General features: G+C 38.9%; 1 protein-coding gene across 1 annotated transcript; it reads right to left on the reverse strand.

Moving 5' to 3' along the window:
* Positions 1-5896: 5896 nt before the first annotated feature.
* On the reverse strand, positions 5897-19925 carry NMUR2 (neuromedin U receptor 2). The gene is made up of 4 exons (XM_059174098.1): positions 19088-19925; positions 12596-12680; positions 9396-9521; positions 5897-6466 (listed from the first exon to the last, which is right to left on the reverse strand). Exons 1-4 carry the CDS (start codon positions 19802-19804, stop codon positions 6195-6197), a joined length of 1200 nt encoding a protein of 399 aa, XP_059030081.1. The 5' UTR covers positions 19805-19925; the 3' UTR covers positions 5897-6194.
* Between the last annotated feature and the right edge of the window lie 340 nt (positions 19926-20265).

The raw sequence follows: 20265 nt of genomic DNA on the forward strand, positions 1-20265 counted from the left end.
ATTACTTCCGGTAGTATTACACATCTCACCTTCAGTCAGGCTGTGGGGTCATGGTAAGTGGAGTGTACTTCCAGGTCTTCCAGCTGTGGGATTGGCCATGTGACTTGCTTAGCACAGGGAACACATACTGCAGGTGGCCCCAGTGTTTCCTGTGAATTCCCCAGTCTGAGCAGTGTGGACTTGCCCCAGCTAATCTGCAGATATACCAATAAGATGTAAATACTATTCGGAGTCTCACTCAGACTTTGAGCTTGCTTGTCCATTTCCCCAAGTGTGAAACAGGACGGGTCTTATTTTGTCAGCTGTAAAGCGGGGAGTTGCTAATTCCCTCTAGTGAAGCTGTGAGAACTTAGTGAGATAATAGTGCACATGAGCTAAAACCTGGAGTTTCTATTGTTAAAGAATTGGTGATGCTATTAGGATCAATATTAAAATTTTTAATTTTTAGAATTTACGAAAGAAAGCATGGAATTTTGGTAAGATATTCCTTCTGATATGAACAGATACTTCTCCAATGAAGACATACAAACGGTTATCAGACACATGAAAAAATGTTCATCATCACTAGCCATCAGGGAGATTCAAATTAAAACCACATTGAGATACCACCTTACACCAGTTAGAACGGCCAAAATTAGCAAGACAGGAAACAACATATGTTGGAGACGATGTGGAGAAAGGGGAACCCTCTTACACTGTTGGTAGGAATGAAAGTTGGTGCAGCCACTTTGGAGAACAGTGTGGAGATTCCTCAAGAAATTAAAAATAGAGCTTCCCTATGACCCTGCAATTGCACTACTGGGTATTTACCCCAAAGATACAGATGTAGTGAAAAGAAGGGCCATCTGTACCCCAATGTTTATAGCAGCAATGGCCACAGTCACCAAACTGTGGAAAGAACCAAGATGCTCTTCAACAGATGAATGGATAAGGAAGATGTGGTCCATATACACTATGGAGTATTATGCCTCCATCAGAAAGGATGAATACCCAACTTCTGTAGCAACACGGACAGGACTAGAAGAGATTATGCTGAGTGAAATAAGTCAAGCAGAGAGAGTCAATTATCATCATATTGTTTCACTTATTTGTGGAGCATAACAAATAACATGGAGGACAAGGGGAGATGGAGAGGTGAAGGGAATTGAGGGAAATTGGAAGGGGAGGTGAACCATGAGAGACTATGGACTCTGAAAAACAATATGAGGGTTTTGAAGGGGTGGGGGGTGGGAGGTTGGGGGAACCAGGTGGTGGATATTAGGGAGGGCACAGATTGCATGGAGCACTGGGTAGGGTGCAAAAACAATGAATACTATTACATTGAAAAAAAATAAAAAATATATATATATTCCTTCTGTTGGTGTGAACATTGAAAAAAACGTTTTGCTCAAGCCTGATTAAGACCTAATTTCAAAATACCTATATACTTACAAATCATTCTTACTTATGCATTAACATAGGCTCCTTAACATTCATTATTTTTTGTCTTTGAGAATAATGAATTGCTTTTCTTTTTAAATAGTATTTTGTTTACCAGCTCAGTCTAACCATTCTAGCCTACTAAGTTCACAGTATACATTTTTCACAATGTATATATATCACTGGCAATGGTATCATTTAAGTATACATAACAACTTCTAGGCCATGTAGAGATTAGTTGAAGCTTCCAAATATTACCATTACCTAGACAATGTTTCCAAAGTATACCATATACATGTGTCCAATGTAGAGTTCAAATGTGATTTAATGATTTAAAGGGGATGAATAAAGGGAAGGAATAGATTGTTCAGATTTGTTTGGCTTACATAAATTAGTATGACTTCAAGCTTCCTTATAATGTTAACATGATACACTTCTACATATTTTAAAAAATGAGGTGGGGGCCCCTGGGTGGCTCAGTTGGTTAAGTATCCAACTTTTGATTTCAGCTCAGATCATGGTCTAAGTGTTGTGAGGTTGCCTGCGTGGGGCTGTGTGTTCAGTATAGAGCCTGCTTAAGATTCTCTCTCTCCCTCTGCCCCTCTAGCTGCCCTTCCCCCTCCCCAGCTGATGTGGCTTCACTTACTTGCATATGTTCTCAAAAAAAAAAAAAGAGGTCCTTAGTCAAGTAGAGAGAATTTGGAAATCTTGCATCTTTTTACAGTGAGGCCTATGGGATACTTAAAAACATATGTATAGGGAGGATAACATGTAGAGAGAGCTGTTGCTGTTTTCTGCACTGATATTAATGGACAGCATCCAAGGATAATTCCTCCATTCTAGGTTAATTATAAAATGCTGATGAGGCTTTCATGTTATAATTAGCATGCTTTAGCTTATTTTATCTCACACCTCTGGGTCAAAATCTGACAATTGACAATTTTTTTTTCAATGAGTTAACCACAACTTTAAGTGGTCTATAATTATAATGGTGTTATTGGGCATCTATTCTACAAACAAATCATGTATATGACAGCAAGATGGCAGATGGCCAGTATATTGATGGTTAGTAGTATGCTGATAAGATGGCTCTCTGGGGGGGAAAAAGAGCCCCGAGGTAATATGTTTGCCAATTTCTATGGTGTAAATATTCCCACTGTGGCTGATTTCAGGTTACTGATCATATAACACCAGGCTCTCAAAATTCCTAAATATGTAATAATAAACTTTTGCAAGCCAGTCTGAGCTAGCACCAGCACAACACTGAGCCACCAATACTTACAAACACTAGATTCTTCTGTTGGAATAATGAAATTTTAAAATTCTCTTACAATGCCTTCATTCAACTATAACTCATTCATTAAGAGAGTGTCTTTATGTAAGACTGTTAAGGGTACTTTGTAATAGTAATTATAATAATTTAAGTTATAGGCTACTTTGAGGAACTAATCAAAGCTATAAACCTTCTCTACAAAAAAGTACATACTGAGAATTATGAATACAGAGGAACCTCGTGGCTCAGTTGGTTTAGCATCTGCCTTTGGCTCAGGTCATAATCCCAGGGTCCTGGGATCAAGCCCTATATGTGGCCCTCTGCTAGGTCACAGTTGTTTCTCCCTCTCTCTTTGCCAATCCTCCTGCTTGTGCTTGCTCTCTGTCTTCCTTTATGTCAAATAAATAAATTTTAAAAATCCTTAAGAAAAGAATTACGAATGCAATTTCAGGAGATTCTTGGACTTTCTTACACTTGTTCATGGCTCTTAGATTAAGAATCTCTGTTCTCTTTATGGGCTAGACAATTAATTTGGCAAGCAGCATTCTGAACCTCATCCCTTCAGTTCACTAAATTTATGAATTATCAGAGAGCTCAAAAGTCACTGTTTAATTGGAAAAGAGTTAAATTACCAGTATTTTATTAGTCATGTTTACTACCTGTCCTTTTCTGTCATTATTCCAAAATGCAGAGATCATAAGGAATTCACAAGGACATGATGAGGTCAATTACCGAGTAGCACTAAGCAATTTAGTTTTGGTTCCTCCCTTTGTCCTACTAGTTGTGTGTGAATCCTTTTATCAGGTAACTCTAAGACTTGGGACATTTCGATTTTCATTTTGAAATGTAAGTTATATGTGTGTGTGTGTGTGTGTGTGTGTGTGTGTGTGTACCTGTGTGTATGGATATGTATATAGCCACAATCTCAACACTCATTCTTTTTCTCCCCCCTTTTTAAATGCTAAGATTAATTAAGTTTATTGCCCATGACTTGACCAAACACCTTTTTTATATAGTTTTATAGCACTTATATTTTTATTTTGTAGCACACTTCACAAAAAAAAATTTTTTTTTCTGCTATTAGATGTAAACTCTCAAGGCCAGAAAATTCATAATCTGGCATAATGCACCTTGCCTAATGGGTACTAAGTGATTGGTTGAAAGAAATAATTAATGAGTAAATGATAATTTTTATATACATTTTGAAGAGAAAAAAGGTAAATAAGGAGAAAACAAAAAAAGAGATCAAAGTTATAATTAAAGCAAAATTATAATGAAGCAAAATTACTAGCTTCAATTTTAGTGTTTTTTCTTTGTCTATCCATCTACCTACAATAGCAACATATTTAATTCTGATCGCTAGGAGTTGATGGTAAGACTGATGACCTTAGTAGATCTTCATTCAAGGATGCCTTTAAAAGGTGAGAAAGAAATTCATTTCTCCTCCATTTCTGAGGTTTTGTTTTGCTGAGTCTTTTCAACTTAATTCTCAAATGACCTGAGGATTCTGCTCATCAACATAAACTACCACTGGAGGATTCTGATTCATTCAAGTTGGCTTATAATTAGCAAAGATATATATATATGAGATTTAATATAAATATATAGCAAAGAGATTTATAAATATATATATGTAAAATCTCTTATATATATATTTATAAATCTCTTTGCTAATTATAAGCCAACTTGAATGAATGAGAATATTTAACTATATATTATATATATTTATATATTTAATTTTAATTAATTATAATAATATATTAAAAAATAAAATAATGTTTAATTATATATTATATATATATATATATTATACATATATACATAGAAAGAATATCACTTTAAGGATGATTGTTTAGTTAGGAAATAATGATGTCAGGGACCAATACCCCCATTTATCAGTAGGATGGTTCATTCAATTTAGGAAAAATTCAGAGATTAAAAGCTGGAACTTGAATGTTTCAGCATCAGTAAGATTCTGGGATTGAGAAGAACCTCTTGTACCACAGGCACTGCAGACATGCTATTATCATCACAATCAGCTAAATGGCCAACTGAAGGTCAAATATCCCCCTCAGAAACAGAATCTTAGTCTTTTGGCTCTTGACATGGTTCCACCTGGAGCTGTTCTTTGGCTCAGTACATTGGAATGTGAAGTCAACTCACTTACCACATATTTATTGAACATCTACCATTGTGACAGATATATTGCCAGGATTCCAGCAACAGCAAAAATGAACACAAGATATTTCATGCCTTTGACAAATTTACATTCTGACAAAACAAGAATATAAATCCCTGAACTACAAAGCAGAGTGAGGAAAAAGCTTAAGAGAGAGACTGACAGCGAGGTCAGATACCACATCTATTTGAATAAATCAAGCATGGTTTTATGGTGGCACCACACTGAGATGGATGTTGAAGGATGGGCGAGAGAGCCACAGATGGAGCCTGGAGATGAAGAGGGCATTTTCTAAGCCAATATGTGCAGCTGGGACAACTGGGTCATATTTTCATTAGAAGAGCAAGTAATCCATTTTAAATAGAATATACATTACATGTGCTGATATAATAGGAGATGAGTCTGGAAAATTGATTTTTCTCATATGCGTGAAGACTGTTATACAGTTAATGAAAGATTTTGTAAGTAAAATCATGGGTTTGAGACCAGTAGTTATTATCTGACCTGGGTTTTTTCCCAAGATTGTAGACCATACCTCTATCTGCTTATGGAGTAAGACTTTAGAAATCCATGTCTCAAGCAAATTATGAAAACAGCTAAGTTTGTGTTTGGATAATTTTATGCCTCTTTTGACCCTCCTCATGGCCCTCTCCCTCTTCCCTTTCTTCTCTAAGTAGAACTTGGATCTTATCTCATTCCTGGTGAGGAATGACTGAGAATGACTTGAGGATCAGGAAGGTGGGAATAATAGTTCTAAGAGGCATCCCCATATTACCAGGACTCTTCAAGTAACAGGCTTCAAAATACTGGTGAATTACATTATAATGACAAAATGTGAGGCAGTAGGATAATACTTTGCTGTGGAAGAACATTGACATGGATCCCTCAAATATGTAAAATAGCATAGCATCTATAGGTCTCCCTTTTATGTTCCACAGGGGCCATCGGTTGTGAGAGTTAACAGCTTAACTCCAAGTGCAGATGAATCAGGATTAATTATTTCCCAAAATAAAAATCACTCAAAGTATAGGTATCACACTTTACTGGTCATAATATATATATTTTTTCTTTCCATGAACTAGTGAAGGGGCATGAGTCAGTTGGGATAATGGAAAGGTCACTAAAAATCAGGAGGTTCTAGGTTTTAGATCCAGTTTTAGTAGAAGTTTGTTTAAAAAAGAGAACCCATCCAAGTTAGAAATGGGTATGTAAATTCTAAGACTCATTTAACCTCCCTATTATCACAACAGGAGCCATAAATTACAGATGTCCTTCCCTACGGTAAGGCAGCATAGAAGAATGTCAACTCTTTGAGCATTCCTTTTATGGTACCTGTCCAGTACAGAGGGTTGTAGGAAGGTGAGAGCTACTGATTGACAACTGACAAGGGAACTGGGGACCTGCATCTTCAGTCAGGTCCACAAGGGGACATTCTGTCAGGAAGATGTTCCGCTGAGCAGGTGGCCCCTGAGCGTGGTGCTGGGAGTGCCCCTGTTTGCAAGGAGAGATCACGTTCCAGAATGCTGTCCGGAAACGGCGAGAGAGTAGGTTATAGATAATGGGGTTGACGGCTGAGCTCAGGTAGAAGAAGACACCTGGAACACAGGAGATTAAAAAAAGAGGCACACTGAGGAGAAACTGAGTGAGAGGCATGATAGAGCAAAGCATAAATATTTAACAAAAGCTTTGAATCCCTGTGAAGTAATTCTCTTTGGGAAGTATTAATATATACAGGACTCTAATTGAGAATACAAAATGCTCTGAATGGATCTACCACCTGTGTATTTAGGAATCAAACACAGAAAGATTAAAGAGTCTTGGAAAAATTTAGGCTGGCATGAGATCTCTCGGAGATGCTTGGCAATTTCCTTTGATCCCCACTTGTTTAATTAAAGAACATGCTCTCAAAGTATTAACGAGAGATGCTTAAGTATCAGAGGAAAGGGAGATTTTTTTTTATCTCATTGGAGCTTTGCTTAAATCTATAATTTGAAACTGCAAGTAAGAGAGGAATGGTAAATCAGTTAAGGCACAGTCCCTGCTGATATTTCTTATAATGCTAACTGTCTCTTCAAAAAAGCATGCCCCAATGACCCTTTCCTACCTAGCCTTTCCCCTTGATGGCTCTTCCCATCTTCCAACTTTACTATTAAATAATTCTATATTGCCATTTGTTTTCTCCACCAAATGCTTTGTACACTGCCATTTTCCTCCTTGGTATACACACTTCTCTTTTTGCTGTATCCTATTTTTTTTCCCCCAAGGCCCAAGATAGGCCTAAGGTTGAGAAGTAGAGGACTGTGTTTCTGATCTTGGCTCTTGCTTATTCTGTGATCTTAGAAGACTACAGTTCTTTTCTCCATGAAATGGGAATGGGAAAACCATCCTTACCCACCTCCCTGAATTACTGTGAAGCTCAAGTTGAGATGCTATCCACAGAGGGACTGAGAATGGCTAAGAATATAAAATAAGCAGTAGGCACTATCATCAACATAGTCATGGTTGTCCTCATTTATGTACTTCAGGACCTACAGAATGCCATATGCCCTATGCACAGAACTGGACAGGGAGGAATATGGAAGAAGTGTATTGCTGTGGACTGTTAATTCATTCAATAAATTCTTATTTTGTTCCAGAAACTTTGAGGCTCGTTAGTAGGTAGTAGATTTAAACTTTGTTCTCCCAGGACTTAGAACGGTATTATAGAGGCAAAATCTATGCCTAACTTTAGCTGCTGACAAAAGAACAATACCAAACTCTATCTGTTAAGAGCAAAATATCTGATACTAACAGTCATCCTATGGAAATTTACATGATAGCATAAGCACAAGGACTATGATGGTGATGAAGGATTTAATAGTGGCTACTGACTGAATACTAACCAGCCCTGAAGCAGGCAGTAGATAATTGGGGAAGAGAGGAGAGAGTTCTGTGGTAGAAGGCAGAGCCTGTGCAAATGTGCAGAGGCAGAAATGGTTATATTATGCAGGAATAATACAAAATGTGAAGAATTCTTGAATTAACTAGATTGACAAATGTGTGGTTTATGAATGGAAATACATAACTTGATTAAAAGGCAAGTTGTAGGCACTTTTTTAGTAGCATTTAAGAGGTTTAGACTTCATCTGGTTGGCAATATGGGGAAGAGAGAGATGATATTTTAGCAGGAAAATGTTAATGTAAATGCTATAATTTGGAAATCTTAAAATGGTTGTCTTGATGCATCTGGAGATGGAGAGCCAACTAGTTAAGTGCCATGTGATCTCATGGAGTTTTCCAATTTATTTTGTCACTTCCATTTTTCTCATCTTAACCACAAAGATAAGCTAAGGGCTATAAATGTTTTTGAGATTTCACCCAGAATTCACAATTAAATTTAACATGGAGGAAAGTACTAATGTCCAGGTATAAACAGTTCAGTTCACAAGGTCTACTGAGTACAAAAGAGACGGTGATTGAAAACAGATAATGTACATGGCATTCAATACTCCTATGAACACTGTGGTCTTTGCTTTATGCACACATGGAGTGTCCCATGCACAAGTTTCTCTTCTTTCTCCTCTCTGGTGATGTCTTTGGTAATCTAAAGAGCCCACAGAACCAGCCAGTGACTCATTGAGGTAGAGGAGCAAGGTGGTCTGCCTAATAGTCACACTAACTGAGAAGGAAGGATGTGGGTGACCATTCTCTTCTCCACTTTGGAGTATAGAACCCTGAACTTGAAGTTGGATGACTTGGGTTGGAATGCTGTTTTTACTGTTTGCTGCCAAGTGACTTTGGGCAAAGCAGTTCTTTTTTGTGGAACTTTCAGCTGTAAAATGGTGATGATAACATCTACTTGTTGTGATAATTATAGAAAGATAATGTAGTATCATGCAACTTCATTTACTTCTTACATCATCAGCCCATGGATTGTACAGAGCAGGCATTACTGCCATTTTATAGTTGAGGTAACTTTGACATGAAGGAGGCCTCTTTCTTCAGATCACTCTGATGGGAATGAGATGCAAATCCAGGTCCTCTGACCTAATGACCTTTCTACCATTCTTTCCACCAAATTCCGTGGTATCATTCCCAAGCAGCATTACAGTAGCCTAAAAACAGACCTTGATGCCTCGTGAATAACATTTGGTTGGTTTCCGTGAGGATCTAACACTTGCTGAAGATAATATGAGATTGCAGGGATTAAACATGGATGTTTAACTAATAAGAATCATTTCAATTATGTGGTCATTGGAAGCAAAACAAAGGAATCACCTCTTAGACCACTTTCCTGCTGTAATCATCATGCTTAGAGTTGAGGTCTTCAATAAAGTAGCATCTAAAATACTGATCTGGTATATTTCTTTTGGATTTATAACATACCTCAGCAATATGTGAATGAAATAAAAATCAAGTGTTCTTTGTTGTATGATGGGTCCCCATAATCACAGTATATGCAGTGGAACCAAGTGCTCTAAGCAAGATGAAGCAGATGTAATTACCAGGACATTTCTGATGTAACCAAGCAAGCCAAAGTGTTACCTGACACCACGTGGATGAGATTGAACGCAGCAGCCAGGGGTTCAGTCCACTCCTCCACAAAGCTGAAGAAGAGCCGGTCAATGTGGAATGGGGCCCAACAGAGAGCAAACACTAAGACTAAGACAACTGGAAAAGGATGATGAATGAGAGAGCAAAAGACAGTCAAAGCAAGGATAGGTGTGCAATGCCCACTCTGAGTCCATCCATTCCTTCTAACATTCCTCCCCCCATCTTTCTTTTTTTTTTTTTTTAATAAATCTTTTATTTTTTTTTTAAGATTTTATTTATTTGACAGAGATCACAGGTAGGCAGAGAGGCAGGCAGAGAGAGAGGGGGGAGGCAGGGTCCCTGCCGAACAGAGAGCCCAATGCGGGGCTCCATCCCAGGACCCTGAGATCATGACCTGAGCTGAAGGCAGAGGCTTTAACCCACTAAGCCACCCAGGTGCCCCCCTGCCATCTTTCTTAAGCTATCATTATAATTGACCATCTAGATCTTAAGGAGCCTTTACATAGAATATTTGCACATGGGAATGAGCTATATAGGATTTATGTACAAGATTTCTTGTATAAGTTTAACTTGGAACACTTAAAATAGTATTGCCTTTATTCGAAGTTCTGAAAACATTATATTGTGGAAAATATGTTACAAGAAGATTGTTGGAACCATGTAAACTGGTGATAGAAATATAGTGATTGGGTTCAAGCAGTTGGCGTTTTTTAAAGTCATAGATTAACAACAAACTATTAATGTAGGATGTGGTAAAACGTTGTATGGTTTTATATTGTTCCTCTGGAAATAATTAGAAACTTCTGTGAATTCAGTCATTCTGTAAGGGGTGGGAGGGACAGAAAGAAAGGGAAGAATCATGAGCATAATATTGCTTTACAAGCATCTTTTCATTGGGATGGGGATATATCTATTATATTATAACTTTTTAGAGTACAGGTTTCCTTCTAATTTCTTCTTTTTTCTTTTTAAATAATTATAGACGCACAGAAATATACTACTGCCCAGTTTTTTTATTTTCAGCTCCCCAGGCAGATATTAGTTTCTCTTTGGGGCATTCAGTCTTCACCAATATAAATATATTTTTTTCTCTTCTGAAGTTATAAAATACTTTTATTTCCCAAGACATGATGCTTGAAATTTGCCTCAGAACAACTTTGTAGGGGCTAAGGGAGAGATAGGAATATAGATGAAACAAGATTAGCTATGAGTTGATAATGATTGAAGCTGAGTGATGGGTACATACATGGGTGTTTATTTTACAATTCTCTGAATTTGTGAGTACAATTGAAGTTTCCATAGTAAATGGTACATATATTTTCTGTTGGCAGTAACATATTCAGAGTAAGTGGTCTGTCTGTGTGGTATAGTTCCAAGAATATCTGAAAGATCTTCTGAATTTACCCCCCGGGGAAAAGTCCCTAATCTATTTTAACTAAAAACACTAATTAAATTTTTACCTAAGGGAATAATAGTATACTGCCTACTATTCCCTTTAGTTAAAAATTTAATTAGTGTTGGCCCTCAGTGGGGTCAGCAGGTTAAGTGTCCAGCTCTTGATTTCAGCTCAGGTTGTGAATTCGTGATCTTGGGGTCAGGAGATTGAGCCCCTCATCGCTCAGCAGGGTCTGTTCTGGATTATTTCTCTCTCTCCTCCCTCCGCCCCCCCCCCACCATGCTCTCTTTCTCTCTCTTGAATAAATAAATAAATCTTTTTTAAAAAATGTAGTTACTGTTAAAATTGAACACTCCATCCCCCAAAGACAAATAAATTCTTTACTGTATATTTTATCACTGTGACTTGAATGTGAGTGCACTTCTTTTTTTTTTTTTTTTCAAGATTTTATTTATTTATTTGACAGAGAGAGATCACAAGTAGACAGAGAGGCAGGCAGAGAGAGAGAGAGGAGGAAGCAGGCTCCCCGCTGAGCAGAGAGCCGGATGTGGGGCTCTATCCCAGGACCCCGAGATCATGACCCGAGCCGAAGGCAGAGGCCTCAACCCACTGAGCCACCCAGGCGCCCCTGTGAGTGCACTTCAAGTCTTTTTGTAAGAGCAGATTTGGGTCAAGGAAAAAGGGGAGGGGGAGATAATGAAGACATGAGATTTCTCAATAGGGAAAGTCAAATGCCAACAGGGGCTAAATAATTTCCAGGAAGATGACTATTAGACAAACTTTAGTGACTTTGCAGTTTTTTTTTTTGTTTGTTCATAAACCCCACATAGTTAAAGTGAGTGATTTATATGAATATTAGCCTGAAGGATTTGTTTCTTCCAAACCTTAGGTTTCGACTTGGGAAATTTATTATAAATCTCCTTTTTCATCAATATCTCTCATACCCTAGTGTAGGATCATATATTTGTAACATTCTTTTGGGAGACTGTTGATCAGTTCCTGGGTTTTAAAACATCTCTATGCAAAAAAAGAGTGTACTGTTTGTGTAAAATGATACAATGTTATAGGCAGGCTGATGGCTTAGAGTTACTCTTGGCCAGATGTTCTTAAGTGTGGAATTAAGGGATCCCAGGGAGTCCAAGGATGGGTGTCAGGAGGCACAGGATCCCCTGAAATGGATGCAAAATATTTTGTGTATGTGTATTTGCACATTTTCTAAGTGTAGAGTTCATAGCTTTCATCATAGTTTAAAAAAAAAAAAAAACAAACTCGTAACTCAAAATAGGTTAAAAATCACCTACTCATTTTATTTTATTTTTAAGGCTTATTTATTTTAGAGAGAGAGGCAGGGGAGGGGCAAAGGGGCAGAGAGAGAGAGAGAGAGAGAATCCTTTCTGAGCACAGAGCCAACGAGGGCTCAATCTTAGGACCAGAGCCAAAACCGAGTGTCTGACTCTAAACTGACTGATCCACCTAGCCCCGCCCCCCGCACCTGCTCATTTTAGAGAGGAAAAGAAATGCTCCCAACCGCAGAGAGCAAGATTTACAGAGTGAGATTTACTGAATACCCCACAGAGTGTATTCCAGTGATGCAATTTTGTGTATTGTTTGAGGGTTAAAAACTAAAATAGAAACAAGACAGACAGGTCCTAGAAGCTTGAGAAAACCAAGGTTTCGATGTTGTGGTTCAGGAGTATTTTGATTCTGATCCCAACAGCACTTTCTCAGTACAAAATCCATGTCCTTTGCTTTCACAAACCAACCAACCAAGCCCCAAAAAAAGTGGAAGACTTACACAGCATTTTGGTGACGGATTTTCTGGCAGGTCTTTGAATATTTGCAGCTGCTTCATCTGCCCCAAGGAGGTGGTCTTTCTTTAGCTGCAAGGGAAGTGGAAAAAGATACCAAGGGAAGGAAACATTGTTTCCTTCTGACCAAATCCTGGAAGTGTTAACTCTAACACTTATTTTGCAGACAAAAATCTGGGACTTAAAGAACTATAAGAATTTGCCAAACGTTTAATAAGTTGGAGGTGAAGTTGGATTCAAGTCATCTAACTCAACTGGACCGATGGTTGTGGCTACATTATAAAGCTACCATGTATCACATGCTATTCTATAAAACCTTACTTATGTAGCATATTAATAGGTATTCCATAAAAAGTATGACATCTAAAGTTGAAAATGTTAGGTAGCCTTTTTCATTTATTCATTCAATGATTATTAGAATGGAACCCTCTGCTATAGAGTAGGTAGACAGTAGAAAACAAAAATGGATATTTTTTCTGTTTCATAAAGTTTATAGTTTTTATTATGGGTCCTCTCAGATCCTTTAATGCGCTTGATGGACACTATGAACATCTTCATGGGGGTTTGTGTATCAGCCTTCCCCATCCCCACCTTCCACACCCCATTTGTCTCCTCACCCTTCCAGCTTCAAGGGAGACAGTGCTTCTTTGCCTCAACAATATTCCCTCTGACCCAGTCCTTTTCAGTGGAATACCTAGTACATCTTGAGGAGCACAATTTGGGAATATCTGTGTTACTAATATTACTGATAAGAGTGCCTATGTTTCTGAGTTTAGATGTTAAAGAATACTCATCCTGTTGTAAGATGTGGTGATCCTTAGAGAAGTTTCTAAAATTTCAAATATTAACACTACCTGTGCATGCAATTTTCCCTACCCTGTTCAAGTCCCATCTACTCTAGAAGACTCTGGTGGCCACTGGAGCTCATTTTCCTCTCCTTCCTCTGAACTCCCATAGCACTGAAGATCTGCATCATTCACTTAGCTGTAGAATTTTTTTCTCTTTAATTCACATAATTTTAGTTTGGGGGGATATACAGCCAGAGAAAGGAAGCTTTAAGGACTCATGATAAATTACTATCAAATATCTAGAAGGTAGTATAGTATATAGTTGTGACTGATTCTCTAACATTTATTCTCTTCTTCTCCTACTAACGGTATCCTGATTTTCCTTTAGAGAATTTAGTCCTTCTGCATTGTTAGTCGTTAATTTAGATGGAAATGATCCCATCTCCAGCTCCAGATTCAGTCCTTGAATAATGTAACTACTAACCTTCAGTCACAGTGACTGCATAATTGGAATCAAAGATATTTCAGATGCTTGCTTGTACTTCTAGGAATGGAACTTTTGATTCTCTTTCATTGAGAGCCTTCTTGTTTTCTGCATGTGAGTTCTGGAATACAAGAGCTATTTTTTCCCCCACCATGAGGAAAGTGCTTGGAGCCACCAATAGCCTACTGTGACGATCTTGAGGTTGAAATCAACAGTATAGAAAGAAGAGCAAAGAAACAGAAATAAAGCTAGGTCTTTGAGAACATTGTGTGTTTTATGGAATTAATCTTCATCAAAAGCCAGCTCTACCTCTTAGCTTTTCAGGTGTATACTTCCTATCACATGTTGCCAGATTGAGTTGGGGTTCCTTCCTTAACACTGTAGAAAGTTCTGAAACACTGATCAAGGGCATTAGGTGGAAGGAAAGTTCAACTTACTCTATATAATCTTGGGTAGATTAGGATCAGTTTATTGGAAGATATATTCCAATTCAAGATTAAAAAAAAGAGAGAGAGAGAGAGAGATTGGTGTGGTTATGTGCAGCAGTAGAACAAACTTCTCTAATCAGTGAGCTTCCTGGGCTGGAGGCATTTTTACAGGATGCTTTAGAGAAAGTATTTAAAATCAAATAAGACTTGGACTGGAGGCTCATTAAAAGTTGCCTCCAAAGCTCAACAAAAAAATATCCTGTCTCTAACAAACACATAAGCTCCTAAAAATCAGATAGTGCATGGTTCTACATGCTTAGGACTCGTGTGGTCCTAAAGCATCCACTTGGATGATTAACAAAGCTGACCCTCTGTCTCTGAATATATTGATGCTCTCAACATACACCTGTGTCTTCACAAAGTGAGGGATTAAATTTTCTGTGAGATTTGACCCTTCAGAGGTCACCTAGAACTTGGAAAGAAAGAAGGGAAAATACTGTGCAGTTATTAGGAAGAGATGGGAGGAAACTGAAGATAAGAGGTTATAAACTTAATGGTGAAACAATAATACGGGTAGATTTTAGTGTGTGGCACGTGATACTCAGTAAGTTATATATTACTATTGTTATCCTGGTTTTCGTCCTCTTACTTGAAAGACATCATAAAAACTGAATTTTGATGAAACAGGGTTATTTATTTATGTCTGTGTGTCCAGTCATGGATTACTGAGTCCCTTACAGAAATTCTCCTCTTGGCACTGCTCACCCATAAGTAGCACTTGTTTGAGACAAAGAAGCAGCCAGAAGCAGAGATAAACAAACAAACAAACAAAACAAAACCAAAAATCCCTGCCCTGTTGTTAAGGTAAGAGTAATAAATCAAAGTGCAAATCTTACTAACTCATCGTCAATTAAATCTACTGAAGGTTCCAATTGTTTCATACCATTTTTAAAAATTTGTCATTGTCACAAGATACTTATCCCAGTATTTGATTTCAGTCCAAAATTAAGAACAATGAGAAACTACTGGGACCTCTTAGTCCCTTCTGTGGGTGGGTTTAACAGTATTCTTTGGTAATTTCTCTACTTCAAGAAACAATTTCCTTAAATCAAACATAAAGTGAACAGTTCATACAGTTCTTTCACGAACAGGCTTTCTGTACAGTGTAGTTTGCAATGAAAAGAAAATTATAAATGTGTTAATCATTGCTTACTTTTCAGCTTCTGTAGGTTTTAGTGATACAACTAGCCAGAGGGAAAGAGTGAAAAACTGAGTATTTATGCATCATATACATTATTTCAACAGAATCTGAAGGAGGCAATGTAGTAGAATAGAATCCAAACAATTTGTCTAACCAACATTTAATACTGCTTAAGTTTGGACACTTTTATTTCCCTTCAGATGTTTAGCAAAATAGATATTCACTAAGTATTCTACCCACTTCTGAATTTTCATTTTAAAAGTGAAGATATGGGGCACCTGGGTGGCTCAGTGAGTTAACCTCTGCATTCAGCTCAGGTGATGATCTCAGGGTCCTGGGATCAAGCCCCGAATTGGGCTCTCTGCTTAGTGGGGAGCCTGCTTCCCCCTCTCTCTCTGCCTACTTGTGATCTCTCTCTCTCTGTCAAATAAGTAAATAAAATCTTTTTTAAAAAAGTGAAGATACAAAACGAGTGAAAAATTGTGGTTACTGTATAGGAGGCTCAGAGGCCTTCCTATCCCACGTTCCTTAGTTGTGTAAGATAAAAGGTGAGGGGCGAGGTCAATGGGTCTGAATCAGGTTGATATATTATGCTGATCAGTTGCTCATATGATGATAATCATTCCAGCAGATGTTCGTTTATGTGGTGTGTGGAGACTAAGCTTCAGAATACCAAAATATAATCCTAGCTGTTGTGTAAATATGTCTACAATCTGAATGAAATCTGTTTATTTGGGAAAAAAAATGAGTGCAACTCTGTCTGGCATGGCTGGATTTTGCAGCAATTCATAATCCATCTTCCTCAGTTCAAGTGTTAAGGCTGCATGCAGAATTACAACTACTAGATGAGAGCTCCAAAAGAACTTCCTCTCAGAGAGAAGGAAATTCTGGGGTTGTCTGTTTGCTATCTCTAACATGTTCTAAACGTAGAGAGCATCTCAGTGGCTACTCGTGTCCTGAATGCTCAGCTTTGAGCACATATATGCCCCCCCCCTTCTTCTTTGGTCTTGTGGTTTCATCAGGCTTAGTTTTTTGTTGTTGTTTTTCCTTTTCTTTCCTTTTTTTTTCTTTTTTCTTTCTTTCTTTCTTTTCTTTTCTTTTCTCTTTCTTTCTTTCTTTCTTTCTTTTTTTTTTTTTTTTTTTTTGCCTTCTGAAGGCAGTGAGTACCAAAGTCAAAGTCAATCATAACTTTAGATTTGCCAAGGGAGCCAATAACTTAATAATCATCAGATTTGCTTAGCCTCTTTTAAATCTCTTAGATCAAAAAGCTCTCTAAAATAATGTTTCTAATTCTCTTTCGAAGGTTGAAAAGCTGGAGTCTAGCAATAAAAGAAATAATTTAACTTCATTCACTCATTCATTCATTCAGCTTACAGTCTATTTGGAGAAAACAAATTAAGGAACCCACAAATATAGAATTTTAAGTTGTAAGAAATGTGGTGAGGAAAATCACCAGGAATCATAGCACATACACAGGGACCAGATGCAGCTAGAGAGTCAGGCAGAGCTTCACAAAGAAAAGTGTGGATGAAGTATGATTGAAAGGATAAGTTAGAGTTAGAAAAGCAAAAGGGATTGTGCTGGTCAGCAGTAGGAACAATTCAGGCAATGATATAGCAAAAGTTACAACATGTGCAAAGACCCTGAGGCCAATGCCATAGACTAGGACCTATTTCTCCTGACTTTTAGTCTACAGATCTTTAGATTCTTCTAGCAGTGACTTACTAAGCAGATAATTCCTTCCCTGATGTCCTCTGGGTAACAGTTTATCCTTCCTGAGAACAGGAATTTTATATGTTGCACTATACACATAAAGCAAACTAGGTAGTTTCTAAGCTGTTTTCTGAGTTGTTCCTTAGCTCCTAATAAAAGGTGGCTATAGGTTCATGACAATAAAACAAAGTGAAACACAAAATAATTGGTTGGGGGTAGGGGATGCATGTTTCCTACTCCAAGTTAAATGCTTCTTCCAAATTAACCCAAGATTAATGATTGTTTGGTGTTGGACAAAATGGTATTGGTCAGTTTGGGTAGAGATTTCTCATAGGGCTGTTGATATTTGGAATCATGCAGAAGTCCTTTTCCTCCAGTGATATACACAGGACATTCTAAGATACTGCAAGCTAGTCTGGGGTGGCATGTGTCTCTCAATGTAGAGGGACCAGCCCTCCAAGAGGAGATTGGCAAAACTCTCTGCCTGATTAAATTTACTCCTTTGTCCAGACATCTGTGGTTCTTGGAACTTGTTCTTCCTACTTGGATTCTGCTGCTCACCTTAGGCACAGCAGATATGGAAAAGGACCATTGTGGGGCACTCATTTCTGACATTCGCCTTTTTCTGAGGTGGGAGTACATTAATTGTCAGAGAATACATGGTAGCAGAGCCATCTTGAAGCAGATGATGTGAATGTGATATTTGCTTTGTTTTCCCTTCATTTATAATCCACGTTGCTCCTGCTCACAGATATTTTATTCCTTTTTTTAAGTTATCACAGACTGTTAGAGCTATCAGGAGCCTTAGGTATAATCTAATGTGACCTTTTCATTTTATAAATGTGAAAAGTAACTCCAGGAGAGAATTGTGTGGCTTGCCTGAAAGTGTATTTTATGTGAGCTTTCGACCTGGGACTCTAAATGGTCCCAAGACTGTTTCCTACACAAGCTGCCTCCTTAAATGGGCATAAAGCTGTCACAGTTAGATTTCATCTCTATGAATTTGGATGCAGACTATACCAGGACAGGAATTATATAGATGTACTACTACCTCACCAAAAGTAGTTTCTCTCAGCTAATTTAGATCCTAAAAAGGGGGGAAAATCAGTTTACCATCCTGAGTACAGGAACCTCTAATTATTAGGTATATTGCAAACTAAGTGATAGTTTTTCATTCATCTCAGCTGTCATTTATTCCCATTTTCTTCTGCTCTAATGTGTCTGTTCACATCCTGTCCCTCAATTTCCACCCGGTCAAGAGAAATCCAGGTTGGTCCCCCTTAAGCCATATTTTTGCATTTTAGCCTGATAGTTCAACCAAAGTGTCAAAGCAACCATAAGGGACAGTCTGACTTTAAAACTGTAAGTCTGTCTTGGAGTAGAAGACAGACAGAGATGGCTTATGTTATACTCTGACCAAGTTGGTCCAGAGGAAAATTCAATACAGGCAGTAGATGGGGGCTGGAGACAACAAGCTGTGGAATGTTCCCTCCAGGAGTGGCCACCTTGCACTGTTTAAAATGAGGCTCCACCTCAGACCTACTGAATCAGAATTTCCCAGGGGGAGGGGTCTGCACTTTGAATCCCAGGGTAAGATTTCTAGGTGACTGGTAGGAACTCCTAGGTTTGAAAGCCGCAGGCATAAAGGAAGAGTAATGCAAGGTGACTTAAAGGAAATGGTTTATAGTTGTGGTAGGATTCGCCTAATTTTGAGGCTAGTCCTTTAACTTCTGCTTCCCCTCTAAGCTCATTCTATTTTTCTCTATACTTCCAATTCTGAATTTTTCCAGTTCTCAATTTTTCCTCTGAACTTTGAATCATGAGAGAAGGGATGCTGCCCTAAGCCAGCGAGCTTGGATACTCACTTTGAGCCCCATGAGGTAGTAGAGGACACTGATGATAATCATGGGGAGGATGTAGAAGAGGAAGGAAGTGACCTGGATGATGAAATTGTAGATCCATATGGGCTTGATGACTGCACAGGTGGCAGAGCCTGGGACCAAGGACCCATTGGGGAAGTAGTGGACCTTGATGCCGTGAATGCTGGTGTTGGGCAGAGAGAAGAGAACAGAGAAGCCCCAGACGATGCCGAGGATCCTGAGAGCCCGCCGCCGGGTGCACTTCATCTTGGCGCGGAACGGGTGGAGGATGGCCACATAGCGCTCCACGCTCACGGTGGTGACGCTGAGGATGGAGGCAAAGCACACCGTCTCAAAGAGGGCCGTCCTGAAGTAGCAGCCCACGAGCCCAAGCAGGAAGGGGTAGTTGCGCCACATCTCGTAGACTTCCAGGGGCATCCCAAGGAGCAGGACCAAGAGGTCGGAGACAGCCAGGCTGAAGAGGTAGTAGTTGGTGGGTGTCTTCATAGTCTGGTGCCGAATAATCACCAGGCACACAAGGAAATTGCCAACGACCCCCACTATAAAAATCAGGGCATACACTGCAGTCACTGGGAAGAAGAATTGGCTGCGGGGAGGCCCGTACAGGAAGGCCAGATAGTCCTCGCTGCTGTTCAGGTATTTCTCCGATGGGTCTTCCAGTTCCTGCTGGTGGATCCAGGAATCATTCTTGTGTTTTTCCATCACTGACACTAAAATGCAAGACCTGAGACTCCTCTGATAATCAGCGTGTGTCCCAGGCTGAGCCAGAAAAGAAAGAGAAAGCAGGCAGGAAAGCACAGACTCTGGGGAAAGAGGATGGGAGAGCGTGAGCACTTCAGTAAGGTTGGGCTGTTCAGATCCAGAGGATCCCTTTTGAAGAGCGAGAGACCCCGCCCCTCCACAAGCTGTGGCCCAATGAGTGTGTCAGATGCTTAGCAAGAGGAAGGCTGGGTCTGTGAGCTGGCTTGGAAGCAGAGAGCTGGAGAGGAGAGGGAGACATTTCTCTGAATTGGAAGGAGCAGGGAAAACAGCTGACACAAACAGGGATACTCTACCTTGAATAAGCTGTGGGCATTTTGAGCAGTGCATTTTGCAGAGTCCTGGGAATCTGGGTGGAAATGCAAATTAAAGTTGCAGGGTCTTGGGCAGGAGAGTACAAGTTT

The sequence above is a fragment of the Mustela lutreola genome, chromosome 5 (assembly GCF_030435805.1).
Source record: "Mustela lutreola isolate mMusLut2 chromosome 5, mMusLut2.pri, whole genome shotgun sequence".
Taxonomy (NCBI): Eukaryota; Metazoa; Chordata; class Mammalia; order Carnivora; family Mustelidae; genus Mustela; species Mustela lutreola.